A 21173-nucleotide genomic window follows, 5' to 3' on the forward strand; every position below is an offset into this window, starting at 1 on the left:
TTTTTTTTTCCCAAGACAGGGTTTCTCTTTGTAGCCTTGCTGTCAGAACTCTCTCTGTAGACCTGGCTGGCCTCGAACTCAGAGATCTTCCTGCCTCTGCTTCCCAAGCGCTGGAATTAAAGGTGTGCTCCACCACGCCCAGCTGTCTTTTTCATTTTAAGCAGAAAAATATTAATTTTCATAGTCCGCTGTTTGTCAGACCTGAGAGAATCATCTTCCTCATTTTCCTCATGGCCCCAACTTAGTCAATACACTGTTTTACAAACCACCACTAATTCTGACCTCTTTCATGAAAACTTGCAGGACCCAGAGGAGTTAGGTGAGTTGTGTCTGAAGAGCCTGTGGGAGCTAGCGGTCCAGGTGTCAGGGTGGTGTGGCTGCCACAGGACTGGTGTAACAGGCTTTCTCGGCCACAAGCCACCAAATCATGACCTGGAGATGTAATCAGCTATGTATGCTCAACCCTATCTTAGGCTTGTCCCACCAGCTCTTATAACTTAATTTAACCTGTTTCTCTTCATTTACTTTTTGCCTCAGGGCTTTTTGACCTTTCTTTCATTCTGCATGTCCGACTTTTCCTGCTTCTTCCATGTCTGGCTGGCCTGCAGTACCTGGCTGGCTGGCTGCGGGTGTCTTTCTCTTTCTCCTTATTCTCTGTTCCCCAGAGTCTAGACTTCTTCTCCTGCTTATTCTTTCTGCCCACCAGCTCCTCCTATCCATATACTGTCTTGGCTGTTCAGCTTTTTATTAGACCAATCAGATGCCTTCGGCAAGCAAGGTAAAGCAAATACGACACATCTTTACGTAGTTAAGCAAATGCAGCATTAACAAATGTGACACACCATTACAAAGTTAAAGTAATATTCCACAACAGACAGGTACTATGCCCTGGGCTGAGTGATGTGGGCCGTAAGACAGGCAGCATACCTGGGCTTGTAAGCTTTTTTCCTGGACCTCTGACACTATTTCACACAGCTCTGGAATGTTCCGCTTACAGAAGGAACTGAACTCTTGACAACTTTTTAGCCCTCTGGAAATAAAACCAGGCCAAAAGGAAAGAGAAAAGAGAAGAAGTATGGAGGGCAGGAAAGGAATAAAGAATATAATGAGGGGTCAGGCGGTGGTGGCGCATGTCTTTAATAAAGAATATAATGAGGAGTCAGGCGGTGGTGGCGCATGTCTTTAATCCCAGCACTCAGGAGGCAGAAGCAGGTGGATCTCTGTGAGTTTGAGCCAGCCTGGTCTACAAAGCTAGTTCCAGGATGGATTCCGAAGCTACAGAGAAATGCTGTTTTGAAAATCAAAACAAAACAAACAAACAACAAAAAGAATATAATGGGGGGAAAGTGGGAAGGAAGGCACAAAGGACCCATATGGCCAGCCTTTTGCCAAAACAGCCCCACCGGTCCTTGCTGCTCCAGTTAGGGTCCTCACACTCCTCCTCACGCTTAGCATTGCTATGAAAATGTCACTTATTTCTGCAGCACGGTGTCTTTGTGAGACACTGTGTTATCAAATGTTGCCGCTGGAAGACTAATTATTACATAATAATAATTGTGAACAAACTTCACAAAGAAAGTTATATTCATCTTTATTAGTTTTTCTACCCTCAAGGAAGGACTTTAGAGTTATCTTCCTGACCTTTGAAAGCCAGATATGTTAAATGCAGAAACAAAGGAAAGCTGAGAAAAGTACTCATTAGAACCATAATGAAGTTGTCATGTCTGAAGAACAAAGCAGCAGACAGAATACGAACAGGTTCATGTAGTTCAAAGAAGAAAAACAAGAGTACTGGTGACCCCATTTGTGAGAAATAGTCACCGGTAACCTAGCAGCTGTTTCCCTTCAGTATTTTTCAGTATGCTTATATTTTAACAAGATGCAAGACATTTGCTCAGGTTTTGTGTGTTGTTCTTTTCAGGGTTTTGTTCTTTTGTTTTGGCGTTTGGTTTGGTTTGGTTTTTATGTGTGTGCCTGCTTGTCTGTATACATTCATGTCCCCTCGGGGGCCAGAAGATGGTGTACTAACTGGAGCTGGAGTTACAGGCACTTGTGAACCATCCAGTGTGAGCGCTAGGAGCCAAACTCAGATCCTCTGCTACAGCAGCAAGGGTGCTTTACCTCTGAGCTTTCTCCATCCCTTCTTCTTAGATTGCTTTAAGACAGGAGCTCACTTTCTAGCCCAGGCTGACTCAAACTCATATTGGTTCTCTTGCCTCCGTCTCTCAAGTGATGAGATCAAGGAATTGGACACCACCCTAACGGTGTTTGTTTACTATAAAGGCTTTCTTCTACATCAGCCAATGTGTTACTTAAAGTTATTGTGTTGACCCTTTCTCAATATCGTACCCAAGCAGATGTGTCTATTCACTATTGCTTGGAAACTAGATGGTTTCTAAATTATCACTATAAATAACACTCTTTATAATAAAAGTATAATAAAAGGGCAACATAAAACCACGGTCACATTGTATCTGAGACATTATTACATCAGCAGCTCTCAGTGAGTTTTCAGGTGCCCATTAGATGTCTGGATTCTATTTTTACTTGTACTTTGCTTCACTCTTGAAAATATTTGCTCACATCTGTAGGTGCTGCCAAAAAATCATAACATGGATAAGGCATGGTGCTGAGGTGAGCGGTGTTTGTCCCTGGGAAAACAGGACTTGCTAACATGTAGTAAAAAAAAAAAAATAATCCAATCTTTCTTTAAGCTGAATGCCAGATGGCACACAGCTCTGTGCATTCCATTTGAAAAATGGCAGGTATTGTTTTTATCATCTGAACACAGAATTGCAGATATACCAAAATATTATTTCCCCAGAAACCTTAAAATCTAAAATGCATATATTCTTCCAAAATTGTGATACTCTGGATTTTAAAGATTGTTTTTCCGAGAAGCTATACTTAACCTGTGTTGCCACTGATAACAAAAGAATCTACCAACAAACTATCTCCCAAAATTGAGCTGTATCTTTTATTACATTTTGAAATATTTGGAAGTTTTCACAAGTATGTATGTACACACGTGTGCACACACACAGTGAAAGCATGGAAGAGCTTCTCATTCAATCACCAAGAATCTTTTGCTCAAGCTGACACTTAAACTTTTTATGTATTTATCAGCCGCTGCTATTCATTTTAGAGCCCTTATTTTTGCTCTTTTCACATTTTTGTCACGGCTATTCATTTGTAAGAACTCTATATTACGTATAGTAACTTCTTATAAATTATAAATATTACTTGAAGTTCTTTATTTGTCTTTCAACTTCACTCACAAAACAATTCTAATTCTAACGTTATAATTTTACTATAAATTTAATAACTGCTCATATTTTTAAATGCATGCAACATTGAAAAATATAAAGAAAAGGGGAATCAACTGTAATTCTACTTTACATCTAACTTACTTTCTGTTACCATGGAGATCACACTTTACATTCATTGGTTCCTGCTTTCTTATGCAGTAAAACATAACATTTCTGCATATCAATAAATATACTACTTAACAGTTGTATAGCATGAATACAGCTGCTATAATCTCCTACTCATGAATTATTTCTTCCCTAAAATGTTTGTTATTATAAGCAAAAAGGTAAGCATCATTATATCACATACCTTCCTAGCCATCTTCTTGTTAACATGTGCATATAAACTTGTACACAGCTTCAATCACCTCATTTCCACCATCAAATGATTTCTATGCTAATTTCTCAGTACCCCCAGACACACTGCACTAATTTATATAATAAACCAGAGATGAACACACACCATGATGCAGCCATTTCACTCCTGACTAAGCACCCAAGATCATCTTCTGCACCCGTGTAACTGGAAGTATGGAAGCATGGTTATTGGGCATTTTGGATAATAGTCAAAAACTAGAAGCAACTGAAGTGACCATCAAAAATGGGTAGACACATTAAAGTATATTGTTATAATGGAATTCAATATAATAATGAAAAAATTATGTACTAGAGCTTACCTGTCAAAAAGGATGAATTTCAAAACATAATTTCAAGTCAAAAAGACATGAGCCAAACATAGTGGCATACCAGCATTTGGGGCATGAAGGCAGAAATACCATAAGTTCAAGGTCAGCCTCCCTACATAATAAGTTAAGGCCTTACCTGGACTATATGAAACCCTGTCTCAAAACAGCAACAGAGGTAACATGCTCTAACCAATGACCCTACACCAATGTACATACTGGAAGCACCAACTGGATTCAAGTTAACCAAAAAAAAAGGGCATGAAACTGAAAAAGAGGTAGATCAGGGTGAAGGACCTGAGAAGAGATGAAGAGGAAGGACTAGGGTGGATTTGGTGAAAACACATTGTACACATGTATGAAATTCTCAAAGAATAAAAATATGGTTAAAGAAATAAATAGTACAAAGACTACCCACCAAAGGCAGTGAAGGCAAGCTATATTACTATATACTACATATATAGTATATACCATATAACAAAGTCTGAAAGTGGCTAAAATTAGATCATTTTATTAAACATGAATGATGGAACCAGTAGAAGAAGAAGAAGAAAGCCAAGAGCAAGGGGGTGGTTACAGCAGGCTTGCTGGAGAAGGAGGGCGTAGAAGAGGCAGTGGGATGGCCTAGGACACTGGCAATGGTCTTTGACTGGGTGGTGATGGCTAAGTCACCCTGACTCATTAATCGGCACAGCCATTCTCGCTGCACCCTGCTTCAACACTGCCCATTTCTAAAGGTGAATTTAGTTACCACTCCGTCCTTCCTTCTCCTGATTGGCTTCAACACGAGAAACAAAGCTTTAACCTGCACTGTTTTTGTAAAATGTCCCATTTCTCCTGTGCTGTTTGTATGCTCAGGTGTCTCTTGTCTGTTGGTTTGCAATGGTGTCTTAATGACCCAGATTTGCCTTTAAGTTCTACTGTCTCTTTCTGGCCTGTTTTGTGTTATTACTGACTCATTCCATCCCACAGTACCATCATCATCACATCTTCCTAATTATGATCGTGAGGCTGGGAAAGATGGCTCATTGGTTAGCAGCACTTACCGCTCTTCCAGAGGACAGGAGTTCAGTGCCTGGCACCCACATCAAGCAACTCACAATCTTTAGTAACCAGGGAGATCAGACCTTTGTCTGTTGCGGGGTTGGTGAAGATCTTCTCCCAGTCAGTGGGTTGCCTTTTTGTCTTAGTGACAGTGTCCTTTGCTTTACAGAAGCTTCTCAGTTTCAGTAGGTCCCATTTATTCAATGTTGCCCTTAATGTCTGTGCTGCTGGGGTTATACCTAGGAAGCAATCGCCTGTGCCCATCTGTTGTAGGGTACCTCCCAATTTCTCTTCTATCAGGTTCAGTGTGCTCGGACTGATATTGAGGTCTTTGATCCATTTGGACTTGAGTTTTGTGCATGGTGATAGATATGGGTCAATTTTCATTCTTCTACAGGTTGACATCCAGTTGTGCCAGCACCATTTGTTGAAGATGCTTTCTTTCTTCCATTGTATACTTTTAGCTCCTTAGGGAATCTAATGCCCTCTTCTGGTCACTATGGGTATTGTCATGCAAGATAATAGACATAGAAGCACACCCCTACACATAATAACAGATAGACATAAATATTTTAAAACGTTAAAACTATTGCTGCCACCTTTCCTTTCTCTATGAACATCTTAATGTTTTAGCTACTTTGAACTTTCAAAAGGCACGAGCCAAACATTTGTGATTTTTCTAAGTCTTTTATGTCCCCCTTAACGCATGCCTTTCTTTTACTCTTTCCACTCTTCTTCCCCCATGGCATCCGTGGGAATGTGGAATGAGCACAACTTTATTTGGCTAATGTTTGAGTCTCTCTGTGCAGCTCTGACACACCCCCTGTGCAAGGACAGAAGGCTCAGTCTCAGGCTGTGAGGGACCGGGGTGCTGTGTGATAAATAAATAAATAAAATGGCAAGCCGCGCGACAGTGAGGCACTCAGTCATCCAAGTGGGACTGGCCTTGTGAGTGTGCGTTTCTCTTTTGTTCTTGTGGCCGCAGACAGGATATTGAACAGCAGCTGGGCTCCCTGATCTTGGCCACCGACATCAACAGACAGAATGAGTTTCTCACCCGCTTGAAAGCCCACCTCCACAATAAAGACTTGAGACTGGAGAATGTACAAGACAGACACTTTATGCTTCAGGTAAGCAACAGAAGCCGTCAGCCTGGCCAAGTGAAAACACTTGGGGTTGCAATCGATGGTTTTAGCACGTTTTGAGGAGGTGCTCTAATGCGTGGGGAAGTTGGAGTGGTGACCTACTTTATTAAAAAGCTTGGAAAGAGATGCAGCTGCTAAGTGTTTTCCAAGCACAAGCAAAATCAAGGTTTCAGAAAGTGGATGGAAAAAATTCTCATTTTTCCTTGCTTGGTAACTGCCTCATCACAAAGTAACCTCGATGGAAGACTGTGTGTATCAGTAAGTGTATAACCTTCGGGCTTGGTTGCTTTTTGACTACCATAAAGAGATGCCAATGGCCAAGGAAACTTTGGGGAGAAAACATGTCACGAGAGGTTTGATTACTATTTCAAAGGGTGAGTCCGTGACAATTGTGGCAGGGAGCCTGGCAATGTGCATAAGCATGGTGTTGGAACAGTCGCTGAGGGCTTACATGTTGGGACGACAACAGCGAGGCGCAGAGAGAGAGAGAGAGAGAGAGAGAGAGAGAGCCAACTGGGAATGGCCAAAAGCCCATCCCCAGTGACACACTTCCTCCACCAAGGCCACACCTCCTAATCCTTCCCAAGCAATTCCACCATTGGAAACCCATCAGTCAGATATATGAGCCTATGGGGGCCATTCTCATTTAAACCACCACAGCCTTGTATAGATAGTTCCTGCTATACAAAAAGGAAAAAACAGTGCTGGGAGTCACATCCAAAATGGGCAGCCTTGACCAAGAATGCCACAGCAAGGGCTCTTACCCTGAGCTACCCATGTTCTGTGTCTTGACAGAAAGTTAATCAGTGTGACACCTATGCCATGGAAGGGCTGCTTCTGTCCTCTGAGAGGATATTATGCAAATCACAGTGCCACCAAACCCTGAAAAGCCCTTAGCTTTCCTTCACCCGAGGCCTGGCCAGATTGGCCTTGCCTTCTTTTTTCTATACCTAAGCTCTTGCTCAGGAGACGTTTATGGCTTTTCAGATATAAACATATACATTGAATTGAATCAAATAGTTGGATTGGATCAAGCCCAATTCTTTCTGCTTTACTCCATGGCAAGAAGCCATTTATGATGCAAGAAGGGAGACATATTGGACCTCAGAACTAGAAGTTTGACTCAATATCCAAATCAGAGCCTTCCTTTTGTTTTCTCTCGTCTTCCTGCCCTTTTGGCATAGATGACTGTACGCCTGGATGTGGATCCTGGCTTACCTAGACAGACCAACTACAACCAGAGACTGGACCATATTCGTTTATCCCAGGCCTTTCACGTGTCGCTACCCAGAGCACTCCATCCATACCAGGAAATGCCCTGCTTCCGGCTGTAGGAATATATCCTCACACGCACTTCTCTTTTTTATTCTAATAGATTTGCCTTTTTTTCCTTGTTTTTATTGAACTATATATTTTTCTCCCCCCCCCCAGCCCCACTTCTTTCTAAACTAGTATTTGCTTACCTAAATGCTCAAAGATTAGTACCCTACTGCCAAAGATGAGCCAAGGGTTGACTCAGACCAACTTGTAACTGAAATGTTTGGCTCTGCATTGCAAAAGAAAGTCTTGCTAACTCAACAGAATCTTTAAAATCCCTAAAAGGACCTCTGCCCCTTACCTATGCCAACACATGCACTGATGCCCCTGCTGACCAAAGAAAACAACTGGGTTTATGGCTTAGTGTCATCCAAGGCTCTCCCAGACCCAACACTCCGGTCCATTCTGATATAAGGTACTGGGTCACAGCAATGAGCATTGCTAGTGAGCAGGTCTCCTGGCAGCCGTCGCTTAGTGGCTAGTCAGGAGAACCCACATGCCTGGGACTTCAAGGTGACTCCGCTAGGATCATCACTACAGACAAACCGGAGAGGCACCTCAGATCCAGAGCCGTGTACGGCAGCCCAAGAAGCCCTAACTTAGCCAGGCAAACACAAGACTCCTGGGTTTAGCATGACGTAGTACTTTGGCTGGCAGGCAGAGCTTACTTACACTAACAGACATGTAAGCGCAAACACAATTTAAGAGATGTATGGAGCTGTCCACATAAGAGTGACTTCCAGATGATTGTACTTGAGTCTGGCCAGATCCCTGCAACAACCTGCCACAGAGGGCTGGGACAACAGATGGAACCAGACCAGAGCTTTCATTGGCCTGCCCACCTGCCCCCCAAGTCTTCTCCAGGAGGCTCTGTACCCTTAGACGGAGACTCACCTCCCTTGCTGCTATAAAATGGGAGCTCTGATGAAGGATTTTATGCAGTTGTGGACAACAGTTGTTTCCTGAGAAGGGACTTTACAGAATGCTGGGAAGGCCTTCTGTAAACAGGGTCTTGGAACCCAAGACAGACAGGCAGACCTCCTGGGCCCTTTGGCTTGGGAGTACATTTGCACCTGAGAAGGCATGCTGGGAAGGCGCTCTATAAACACGAGCTTGGTACCGTGAGACAGACAGGCAGGCCTCACAGGCCCTTCAGCCTGGGGTACATTTGAAGACGCCCTCTGACTTTCTCTCCCTGCCCTGTCCTTTCTTAGATCGCCTTGAAGTGTGCTGACATTTGCAATCCGTGTCGAATCTGGGAGATGAGCAAACAGTGGAGTGAAAGGGTCTGTGAAGAATTCTACAGGCAAGGTTAGTAGATCCCACAGCTGAGGAGTTCTTTCCCCTTCTCACTTTGAACAATGATCCGAATAAAACAGGAACGGCTAGTCTGTCATGGCATTTGCTCTTTCATTAACTCTGATTATCCTAACCTTTTTCTGTAACTCTCTTGTGAACCGTCCAACCCTTTCATAGGGAAGAGAAGTTTAAATAAATATCACTGACTACAATGAAAGCAGGTAATAACAAGATACAATGCAATGAATGAAAGCAAGATACGCACACACAGTTATACACATACATATATACATGTATGTATGTATGATAGGCAGTTCAGTTTTTGCCCTGACCTTCCTTTTAATGAGCTGAGTACAGTCTAAAGGCTAAGCACTGTTTGGAGGTCAAGGTCTTCCATCCTGAGAGAAGGATTTGGAGCCTTTTGTACGCCTTTTTTTCAGGTTCTTAAAGTTTCCAATGAAATAGCTCAAAGTTAGCCAAGAATTGAACTAAATCATTTGAATACAGTTTCAACAATAACAAATGCGAATATTTCTGTGAAAAGACAAATGGCCCTAAGGTAGGGCATAATTTTTCAAAGATCGCCTGCCTTCAGAAGGCAGGCAGTAAATGAGCAGGAAGAATCCCGACGTTGGGTGGGATGTAGACGTTTAAACACAGCCTTGTTTCTTCAGGCTGGGTTTCAACATTCAGGATGTTTGTTCGGGCATCAGCAGTACCCTCATGCTAGGGACAGGATCAGGTTTAAGAGGCTGGGAACAAATAATGCTTAAAGTGTCCCACATACCAGCTCCTCAGGGAGGTCAAACAGCAACCGTGAGCCTTTTGGAAAAATGTCCACTGAGAGATATGTCAGTGGTATCGTGATGGTTCTGAAGACGGAAGACAAAGGAGGGATGAGTTCACACGGGGCCAGAAGGGTCTGCTCACCGACACTCTGGGAGCAAAAGTGCTCGTGGAACTCTTATGACAAGCATCCAGCATGAGTCATTGGAAGTTCAAAACTCAGTTCTAGTTGACCGAGACGTAAAGTCTCCGCTGAGGTCAGAACATAAGGGAGCACGATGAAGCTGGGGCAGAGAGCTTTCAGAGTAAGCAGGGTGTGACTCACGATGTGATGCATAAACTATTGAAACAGCAGCGGGAGAGGAGGCGGGGCTACAGTGTTGAACATCGAGGTTCTTCTCTGCCCCACTTGCTTTTAATTCAGTCACGTGCTGCGGTTGGTGTCAGTTGTGATTCAACCCTTTAACTTGCTCATCTGACACTTTACTTAGATGCTAAGCAACTTGGGGCAAGGGTCATACCACTTGGGCAGACATGGAGTTCCAAATCGAAGCTGTTGACTAAGAGGAACTCACGGCACCAAGCAATAAGGTGACCTATTATAATATTTCTAGGCAAAAACTAGCCCTAGTTAGATCTGTGTGTGCAGTGCAATAATATGGAAAGGCCTGGAATTCTTGTCTCTGCCATCACTACAGAGGACCTTTCACACATGCTGGATATCCCATGGCAGACAAAGGAACTGAGTACAGACCAGCACATAGCCAGATCCAGCTAACAGCCTTGTCGTCCAGTAGAAGTTCTGTTTGTTTTGAGAATGCTGCATTCTGCTCACCCAAATAATCTTCAATCCATATTGAATATTCTTTTAACTTTATAGTTTCCATCATCTTAACTGATCCCATTCTGGATTTCAATGAGGGGTTTGAACTCATGCCAATTCATCTCACCCTGCCCCTGGCAGTCAGCCTTCTATCGACAGTTCTAGATGGTTATCTCTTTTGCTGTTGCTGTCACCGTGTTGTTGTTGTTGTTGTTGTTGTTGTTGTTGTTGTTGTTGTTTTGAGATGGAGTCTTGATATATAATAGAGGTTGATTTCCAAATCACAACCCATTTGCCTCGGGTTCTAGAATGTGGGCGTTGTGAGCATGGGCCACTGTGCCCAGGTAGGACAAACATCGTGGCTGTAACATATCGTTAAACAAAGAAAATTCCTTTAAATTCAGGTTTCAGACACAGGGGAGAGGAAAATGGTAGCCTATGAATTAGGAAAATGTCAAATCCTCAGAAGTACAAACATTAAGAAGGTAGAATTTCTTTACATAAGTTGTGAAAATGGATTGAGATCTCCACAATTAACCTAGTCTTTCAAAAAGGTTTTATTGAGCGTCCACCTCTAGCTTTGTCTAATTGTCAGTAAAATTTACTTTTATATAAATAATTCCACATAGGGGATGTTACAGTAGCCACAAAGGAATATAGCTGGTTTACAGTGTAGCATTACCTCCCAAATGCTAATAAGCAACATTTCTGGAGAAGAGAGACTGTTTGCTTTTTCTTTTTCTACCTTGTACATTGGTTAGTAGAATTCCCGAAGAATACAAGTGTTTCATACTTGTCTGTTGAGTAAGAGAAGGACTAAACCAATCTCACGGAAAGACATGAAATACAACAGTAGAGACCTATCATGTCAGCCCACTGATGACAAGGGTGGGAGTGAGCTAGGTTTTGAAGGCCAGGCGCTGCTCTCCACTTTCTAATAAGCTATCTCTGAGGCTTATATGGTAAGCTAAATCTTAATTAGTTATCATGTAAAAAGAAATTAAAATTTTAGTTCCTAGTGTGGTGGACACATTTCAAGGAGTTCCCAGAATGGACTAGGCAGAAAGCATTTCCATCTATGAAAATGGTGAGGGCTCCTGCCACCAAGCCTGACAATGCAAGTTCGAGCCCCACCCTTGACATGGTGAAGAGGAGAGTCTCTCCCTAATGGTTGTGCCTCACTTTCTCCACTCATACATCATGCACACACGAGAGAGAGAGAGAGAGAGAGAGAGAGAGAGAGAGAGAGAGAGAATAGATACTACTCAAATGGGCCATTGGTAGCAATCATTGATGCCCTTGGTTTTTACCTTTTTCAGACAAGCTCCAAGCGCCAGTGGTCCTAAAGGGTTCATGGTGATTCCAAGGGAAGAAACAGTAGCCCCCAGAATAAGTTCCTCCAACATCCTATGAATCTGAATTGCCATGTGTTTCTTCTTTCTTCTTAGGTGACCTTGAGCAGAAATTTGAACTGGAAATCAGTCCTCTTTGTAATCAACAGAAAGACTCAATCCCTAGCATACAAATCGGTGAGTTAGAATCTGTTTTTTTTTTTAATGAATAGCTTTGCACCTCTACCAGGAGTCACAAAATGATAAAAATAATCATAACGACAACAACAACCAAGACAGCACAGCCTTCCAGAGATCTAAATAGCTGAACCAAGCAAAGACTTTTATCATGACTGATCTTTTAGATAATCCTCAGTTGAGATATTAGAACAATTAAGGTATGGATTAGTTACAGACCCTTAACTAACTTAATACTAAGTTATAGTATTACTTTGTGATTTAGGATAGAAATCAAGAGAAGCCCTATAGTATACCTATAATCCTTAAAAAAAATGGATAAATTGTTCAGGAGTGAAGAATATATACATACCTATAATCCAAGCACTTGGGATGATGAACTATTAAGATCATAAATTCAAATCCAGTATAGACTAGTAGCAAATTCAAAGTCAGACTGAGCTGCATAGTAAAACCCAGTCTAAAAAGCCAAGAGCTCAGAAGGTATACCCAAAGGTATAGCAATTGTATGCAATGTGCAAGGCCATGAACCCATCCCTAGCACTACAAAAAGAACAGAATCTATTGGCTGGAGCAATGGCTTGGTAGGTAAAGTGTTTGCTAGGCAAACTCCAGACTCACCAAGAGATCCTGTGTCAAAAGATACGGAGGAGTGGGTGGGGAAATGACTCTGTCAGTATGCCTGCCTCACAGGAACACAAGCATGAAGACCTAAGTTCAGATCCTCAGAACCTACATAAGAAGCTAGGCACAGAAGCCAGCAAATGATCCCTGAAGCTCATTGGTCAGTCATCCTAGGTGAATTAATGAGCTTCAGGTTGGGTAAGAGACCCTGTCTTAAAAAAAAATGGATAAATTGTTCAGGAGTGAAGAGCATGTGACTGCCCTTGCAGAGGACCCGAGTTTGGTTGTTAGCATCCATGTCCAGTGTCTCCCAGCCACCTCTGTGGGCACATGCACTCATGTGTTAAAGCCCAGATACAGACACACACACACACACATACATGTAAATTAAAATAAAACATATTTTTTAATTTTTTAAAGAATAATTTAAAAAATAAAGGTGAAGGGCAATCTTGGAGAAACACCCAATTTACCTCTGGCTTCCACACACACACATATATGCACAAACATGCACATGCATGTGTAAATGTACATGCGCATATATGTATACACATATATGCACACATATTTACACATGCACAAAAATATATACGTGTAAGCACATGTACACATGCATATATACATGCACACATATGCACACAAATACGCACATGCATCCACACAAATGCAAACACAAGCACACACGTGCACATAGATGCAAAACACACATACAGGCATTCATATGCATGAGAACACATGTGCACATGCAAACACACACATGTACACAAAAATAAATAATAAGAATAAAAGAGAGAGCAGCTGATAAAGACACCCATCTTTGACTTCTGGCTTCCAACTGCACGCACAGATACTTCTGTACCCACATGCACATGAGAACACACCACACATACAAAGAATAGACTCTAGCCATTCAAAGTCTCTTCAGGGTCCCCTTCCCATGTAAGGCCTGAGATCCTAGAGCCCTGCTGTCCCCCTGTGGCCAGATGTCAGCATTTCCTCTCTCTCTAAAACTTATTTCACTCATGTTCTCACAAAACTGGACTCCCTTTCAAGTGTCAATTGTGGTAATCTGTTCAAGTATGTTCCCATTGCATGCAGAATGATTATTACTTTATCTAATCTCATTGCACATAAGATCCTCACGCAGATCAAGTGGGCAAAATTTTACTTTCCTCACTTTTACTGAAGGAAATATTTTTGCTCTACATCTTAAATCCCTAATTCCATGTCTATGTAAAGCTAGCCTTTCTTCTGGGAGTACTTCCATCGAAACCAAACAAAACATCAACTCTTTTCCTTAACAAACTGCATCCTGGCATCTAGCAGTTTGCAGCTTTGCACCTTTTCCCACAGACTCCACAGAGGCCTTCGCATCCATAGGGTTGCAAGTCTCCAAGCTCAGTGCCTTGGCATCTGCGAAGATCAGCTGAAGAAGAAGAAGAAAGTGAGAGTATGGAGGAAGGCAGAGAGGGAGGGAGGGAGAGAGAGAGAGAGAGAGAGAGAGAGAGAGAGAGAGAGAGAACACCAAGAGCAAAGGGCAACTCAGAAACAAACAACAGAGACACAGCCTCAACTTTCTTGAGTCCAGCCCTGCTTTGTGCTTTAGTTAGGAGGTTTTAGAGGTTTGATTTCTAATTCTGAGAATCCCTTTATTAAACTCTGGATAGAAAGACTCTTGCCAGGTTACTGTTTATAACACATAGAGTCATGCATTTCCCAAGTAAAAACCTTTACACTATTAAGCATACAGCCTAGATCTGGAGGACAGGTCTGATTTCAGAGGTCTGTCCTGCTGTTGTCATGAGAACACATGTATATATCTCATCGTATGCCCTGGTTTTCAGCCTAGTAATATGTGGTTGCCATAGATACTGCCTCTAAAATGGAATGGGTATTGAATGAAAGGGGAACTCCTATGGCTACTACATCAGAATAACAAGAAAGAGAAAGGGAAGATGAGTATAAAACAACACTCCATTCATAAATCTTTCCCTGCTACACATCTGCCAGCTCTGGCAGGTTCAGGTCGGAAAGTGTGACAAGGTAAGTCAGGCTAAATTGGGAAAATGATGAAGAGATAAAGGGGCAAATGGATGTTGCAAGCTCTGGTCCATACCCACATACCCCTTTCTCCACGGGATCCTATACAATGTAGCTATTTTTCTGTCTTGCCCCCCCCACTTAAATGTCTGTTCTCATATTCTTGTTGTTGTTGTTGTTTATGGCTACTGTGTTGACTAATAGAAAAGAAACTTATAGTTTTCTTTAGTTTTGATAATTCCATACATGTATGCTATGAAATATGATCATATCTACCCCTTATCTTCCCCTCAATAGCCCCCCATCATACACATACCAACTTCATATATATTTTATGACCCAAGTTCAAATAGAGCTGCCCATATGTGCATGGATGTGGAACCACTCACCAGAGCCTGGGAAACCCAGTGGTTATATCCTTAATAAAAAAATGATTCCCTCTTTCCCAGTAACTATTCACTGCCAAAAGCAACTCAGTATGAGTAGGGCCTAAAGGTCATCTACCCCATCTCTGCACAGATTTTTACCTGACTTGACTTTGTATAGGTCTTGTGTGGGTATCCACGGCTGCTGAGTTTATAATTTGTGGTAGCCAAGTCATGGCCAGAGGATGGTATCTCCCAGCATCTCCCAGCAACCTCCCATTCCCTGAGTCTTACATTCGTTTTGTCTCCTATCCCACAATGCTCTCTGGGCCTTTGGGGATGAGAGAGTGGGATAATAAGATATCTCTCCCATTTAATATTGAATACGCAGTCTCTCACTATTAGCACCCTGACTAACTGCGTCTTTCTCCACCAACTGCTATCCACTGCAGAAGGAAGCTTCTCTCACCAAGGTCGTGAGCAGGCAGACCTACGGGGATAAACACAAATATTTAGAAGACAATTTGATGCATGGACATTTAACAAAGCAATATGTTCTACCCTAGGGCCTGTGGCCTCTGTAGCCACGAGCTTTTGATTAGGATTGCAATGCCAGACAAGAAATTCTTTCCTGTGGAACAGGTCTCAAATCCAATCAGAAAGCAGTTAGTTAACTCATAACTTTAATGCCACGGGTGTGCTGGAAGGCACAGCTTGTCTGGCAGGTCAACATCGCAGCACACAGGGACAAGCACTGGGTTAAAAGACATCAGTCTCCTCTCTCCAAAGCTGCCTGCTTAATACCTTCTGGTACACTGAAAGCTGGCCGTCAAGGAGGAAGTTTCCGAGTTAGTTTGAGATTTCTCTGTATCCTCCATCCAAACTGTGTGGTATCTTCAGCAATAGAGTCTAACCATATACTTGTGGTGGGTAACCTGGGCAATGGCAATAACCTACAGGGTTTCAGAGACACCCTGGGTCATAGGTCAGTATTCCATGCCTTGTACTGCAATTTCCATTAAATAACCCATGTCTTCTGAGAGAGGCAGTGCCAACCCATGCAGGGCAATTCCATTCAAATTCTCTCTCTCTCTTTTTTAAAGTTGTATTTTGAAATTAGACTGTTAATAAATGGGTTTCCATGAGGCTTTTTCATACACCATTTAGTTCTGGTTAAGCCATCCACCATCCCCTTTTGTTACCCCATCTCCCCAGGAGATAGCTCAGTGGTAAAGTGTGTAAAGAGCAATCTCTACCTCTCTCTCCCATCCCGACCTAAAATGATACATTCCCGAGTGCGAGTCTTAGGGTTGACTTTCTACAGAAGTAGTTCACATCTGCACAAAAGGACAGAGCACTTTCCTCCCCTTCTCCCACACTTCTTCACTCCTCTCCTCCCTCCATCATTTTTAAAAGATAGGAAATCAAACTCATCTCTGATTTGTAGAATCTATAGGAAGACAAAAAGAAAAAAAAAAGGTTTCCTTCAACCTGCCATAATAAAGCCACCATCCCTCCCTACCCTGCCCACCACACCAGAAGATACAGTAAGCAGCAACTGAGGGGGCAGCCCCTCGAGCCCTTCTGATGCTTACTCCGACTTTAAAATCACTTTCCTAGCTAGAGAAAAAAGCCTTCACAGAACACCAGCACAAATCAGCGGTAACTCCACGGTAACATCACATATCAGAGGTAATTCCACGGTAGCGGCAGGGGGGAAATGTGTTGAATTTTTTTTTTTAATGTTAGAACTATAACTGTTCTACTTAGGAGGCGGCACTTTCTAAAATTCATACTTTGACTTTGAGAAGGCTATCATTTTCCAGTTTTTTTCAAAAAAAGTCAGATATCTAAATTCAAGAGTAACAAGTACTTATAGTTCATGTACTTATTAAATATAAAGTGTTAGTTGCTGGAAAAATTATTACACACAGAAACATTTGCCATTTTCTTCATGTTTCCATCTCAGTGAAGTACAATCAAACCTAAATAAATCCAAGTTTATGGTAATTCCAAATATTCCACACTATACAGAAAGTTATCTTTGTTTAAGAGATCATGCTTAATGTGGAAAACACATTAAGAATAAGACAGGATTAGACCACGATGAGTGTTTGATGATGAAAAGAACAGAAACTTTATCTGGACATGAGTGTAGAATCCGGTATCCTCAGCACTCTGGAGATAGAGACGGCAGGGTCGAGATGAGTTCAAGACCAGCCAAGACCGCATATGAGACCCCGTCGGGCAGGGGCTTTGACGGAGCTAGGAAGTCTAACATCAAACAGTCGTCCGCATCCACTAAAGCAGGATGGCTTTTTGCAGCTAGAACTCTCTATCAAAGGGGCTGGGCATGTGCCCGTTGTAGAGCATTTACCTCGCATGTGCCAAGTTGTGGGTTTAATCCTAGCTAGCACTGCTTTTTAAAAAAAAAGTCTGCATTGACAATGAATGTTTAGAGCTGGGCGTGCCGGCACATACCTATAATCTCAACATCCCAGAGCCTAGGCTATATAGAGACACCTTGTCAAAAAAAAAAAAATTAAAATTAAATAAAAACAAAACACCACACAGACTGGTGTGATTGAAGGCAAGACAATACGATAAAAATAATAATCTCAAAAGAAGTATCCCACTAGGTAATCAGAGTGAATTATGACCAAATCCCTGGGGTCCTCGGCCATTGATTTTCTCTCCTCTCTGCCTGTCTTCCCTGGTTCCACACACTTTTCTCTGTCTCTTTCTGTCTCTGTCTCTCTCTCTGTCTCTCTCTCTCTGTCTCTCTGTGTGTGTGTCTCTCTCTGTCTCTCTCTGTCTCTCTGTCTCTCTCTGTCTCTCTCTCTCTTTGTCTCTCTCTGTCTCTCTCTCTGTCTCTCTCTCTTTGTCTCTCTCTCAGTCTCTCTCTCTGTCTCTCTCTCTCTGTCTCTCTCTCTGTCCCTCTCTCTCTCTCTCTCTGTCTCTCTCTCTCTCTCCAAATAAAAACAATTAGACCGTATCTTGTTCGCCCACCTGTCCCTTGCAGAGTGCCCTGTGCGTCTCTGTCGTGTTTGTGAAGGAGGTGAGCCTGATCCCCCGTGTGGTAACCTCGCGTGTGACCTTGCATGTTGCAGGTTTCATGACTTACATCGTGGAGCCGCTCTTCCGGGAGTGGGCCCGGTTCACCGGAAACAGCACCCTGTCGGAGAACATGCTAAGCCATCTGGCTCACAACAAAGCCCAGTGGAAGAGCCTGCTGTCCAAGCAGCACAGACGCAGGGGCAGTGGCCAGGACTCCGCAGCCCCCACATCTGAGACCCTGGAGCAGACGGAAGGCGCCACGCCCTAAGACAGCCCAGTCTGCAGGAGCAAGGCCATCTGACGGCCCTCGCCACAAACCCACCACTCTGGGCTTCGAATGCCACCCGCCTGCCACTTACCGCCTCCCTTCGTTGATCCAAGTGTACAGAAGCCATTGTCACCTCAGCATTAGCTGCCGAAATAAGCGGCTTAGTCCTGTCCCTGGAGCTGATCCTGGGGCTGCTGCCCCAACCGAAAAGACCAGGAGTAAGGAAGAGGTGCTTCTGCCATGTCCCGCTCTGGCCCTTGGTCACACTGACTGGCAGCAGCTCCTACGTCCAGAGCATTTTAGGGTTCGCCATCAGACCGCTGACCTGCATGACAACACCAGCAAACTTGGAACTGCAAGACTGGTCTTCGTGCCAGAGCACAAACGAGAGTGTGAGAGAAAGTATCTTCTATTTTAATAATAATTATTATTATAAAATAATAATGAATCTTTTTAACTTTTCTATTTCATGCACCAGGCAATGGGTCTAAATCTTTGGACTAAGATTACTCAGTGTACCCAAACCTGAAGAGGGGGTTCGTTGTTTTGCTATTGACTCTTTGCCACTTCTAGTCAGAGATTTGGCATCTTTGCGATTTATGAAACCCCATGTTTCCCCTCCCGGCTGGTAGCAGGTGCTGTACAGTTCATTCCTTTGCACCTCCGGCCCATCTATCTTTTACGGATTCAGTGACCTGTTTATATTCACACGTGTACACTTCCTGTAAATACCAAACGCTACTGATTCCCATGCCAAAATACACGAGTATTATGGGATTGCTACCTGTATAAACAATGGCACTGTGAACAGAATACTGTTAGTTTTAATACAAGAGAATGCATTTGTAAATATGGTATAGAGTTTATTAATATACTGTTGTTCGCAGATAAAGGCCTTAACTTTAAACATCTTTCCTCTTCCCAAAGCTGCCCAACTAAATCTTTAAGGACGTCTTTCTGAACTGCCTGGCCCCAGTCACCGTCTCTCTGCTCTCCTGCTAAGGTCACAAGCCGAAACTGAGTATCGTCTTGGAGGGGACTTTTTTAGGGGGGAAACTTCTCATGCATTCCTCTTGAGGCCGTAGTTTTTAATCTATGGCACCAAGTATGGTTTCCTCAGAATAACCACACCCTTTCTGCAAGATGGAGGTGGCTTTCCAGTGCAGCAGTCTCGCACTCTGTTTTAACAAGCCCACCGATAAGCTTGTGTGTATGTGACTCCTGCTAGAGAACGCGGGGTGCATCAACCTCCCAGGAGACATAGCAGGTCTCAACAGCCTCCTATGACCCTGCCATCTAACCATCAGGGAACTCCCGGCTCCCATGCCGCACATTGTCTGTTATGGCTACAATACCAAAGTCTCTTTGGTTCGTGGTTGGTTGGTGTGCACTTCTTTGGTGTTGATAGTAACTGGAGATTACCTTTTTTTTTCTATATCTTCATGTGAACAACTGCCCAACTCTTTAGCTGAATTTAACATTATTTTAAAAAGAAGCTATTTCAGTTTTATTAGAGACTTTACCCTCCTCGCAGGTCTTTGTGGTTCATTAGGCTGTAACCAGCAGAGTCAGCTGGGGATGCTGTTGCCACTCTTCTGAAGCCCTTGGCTGTAAAATCGAGTGCTCCGGCATCCTTACTCAGGCAAACTCTGCGCGTTGAGCCTTTTCTCTATGAGTTCTAGCATAGATAATGTTAGATGGGAGCTACCAGTGCCCCCTTTCTCTTTACTGAACATGGAGTGGGAACATGTCGGCCGTGATGAAGCCACTTCTCAAGCTGATAGAGACAGCTAGCTAGCTCTCATTTCCAATGTGCAACCGATGTGGGTCTGTTTCTCCTGACAATACAAGTGAAATGTGAAGAGCTTGACTGGCCTGGAATATGTTCTTACAGAAAGATTGGGACTTGCAGATTTAAGGTTTTGGAGGGAATTGGAAAGATGGATATATTTTTCATTGAAGTAGGCAAGGTTGTCAGAAGGGGCGCTAAGGATGGTATGAAGGACTTAGGAAATGGGTGGAGAATGCTTTGAAATTCCTGATATGGGTGAGAAGGGAGATCGAGGAAACTTAACACTAACTTTTGTTTTCTGTAGCAGCTGTGAACTGACTTACGTTTCTTTATTGCTATGGTATTCTGAGGGTCTGAGCTTAAGCAAGGCCTCAGACAAGATGGATGGATGGATGGATGGATGGATGGATGGATGGATGGATGGATGGATGGATGGATTCCTGCTTCAAACCCTCCCTTGGGAAAGTGGGGCTGTAGTAGTCTGGTTTTATATATGTGAGATCATATAAAAGAAATCAATTGCTCAGGATGACAAAATAAAATCAGTAAAGAAAACATTGTTTTTAGCCAGTGAAATCTCTCCCTGGAGTTAAGGAAGTAGAGTTTGCTTACATTATGATTATATTGTGAGTTAATTAGGATGGGGCATTCTTAGTAGTTATAGGGGAAGGGTTTTCACATTGCAGCTGAGTCCTAAATAGGAGTTAACAAATCAAACTACCAAATAGCCAACGGTTCTAAGACACAAATCTAATGAAAATCAGCAGTAAAGGGGGGCACGCCGCATCCATAGATGCACCTTCCTTTTTCTGCCGTCTACAAACTTGAGCTCCACGTTTGTGGGCAAAAATTAACGGTGAAAACTCTTGCTTTTCCTGCCTGCTAATGGCTCTCAGAAGAATTTAATACAAGCTATCCAAGTAGTAGTGGAGACACGGCTCTTGATTCGTTGATTCGTGTGTCACTACAGCTTTGAAGTCTCAACCTGTGAGTCCACCTAGCTCATGTTTAATTCCTTCGTTGCTTGGAAATGAAGGCCTCGAAGAACTGTCTTAGCAAGCCAAAGTCAAGATCTCAGAGAGAAAAAGAGAGA

General features: G+C 42.9%; 1 protein-coding gene across 2 annotated transcripts in view; it reads left to right on the top strand.

Annotated features, from left to right (window-relative positions):
* Nucleotides 1–21173, top strand: part of Pde7b (phosphodiesterase 7B) — a 321725-nt gene extending 300552 nt beyond the window's left edge. For both annotated transcript variants that reach the window (XM_005360960.2, XM_005360959.3), the window contains 4 exons: nucleotides 6021–6165; nucleotides 8712–8808; nucleotides 11854–11934; nucleotides 18074–21173. In XM_005360960.2, coding sequence (XP_005361017.1) covers nucleotides 6021–6165; nucleotides 8712–8808; nucleotides 11854–11934; nucleotides 18074–18288 — 538 coding nt within the window. In that variant the 3' untranslated portion in view covers nucleotides 18289–21173. The remainder of the gene's footprint in view (nucleotides 1–6020; nucleotides 6166–8711; nucleotides 8809–11853; nucleotides 11935–18073) is intronic.

This window comes from Microtus ochrogaster, linkage group LG4 (assembly GCF_000317375.1).
Source record: "Microtus ochrogaster isolate Prairie Vole_2 linkage group LG4, MicOch1.0, whole genome shotgun sequence".
Taxonomy (NCBI): Eukaryota; Metazoa; Chordata; class Mammalia; order Rodentia; family Cricetidae; genus Microtus; species Microtus ochrogaster.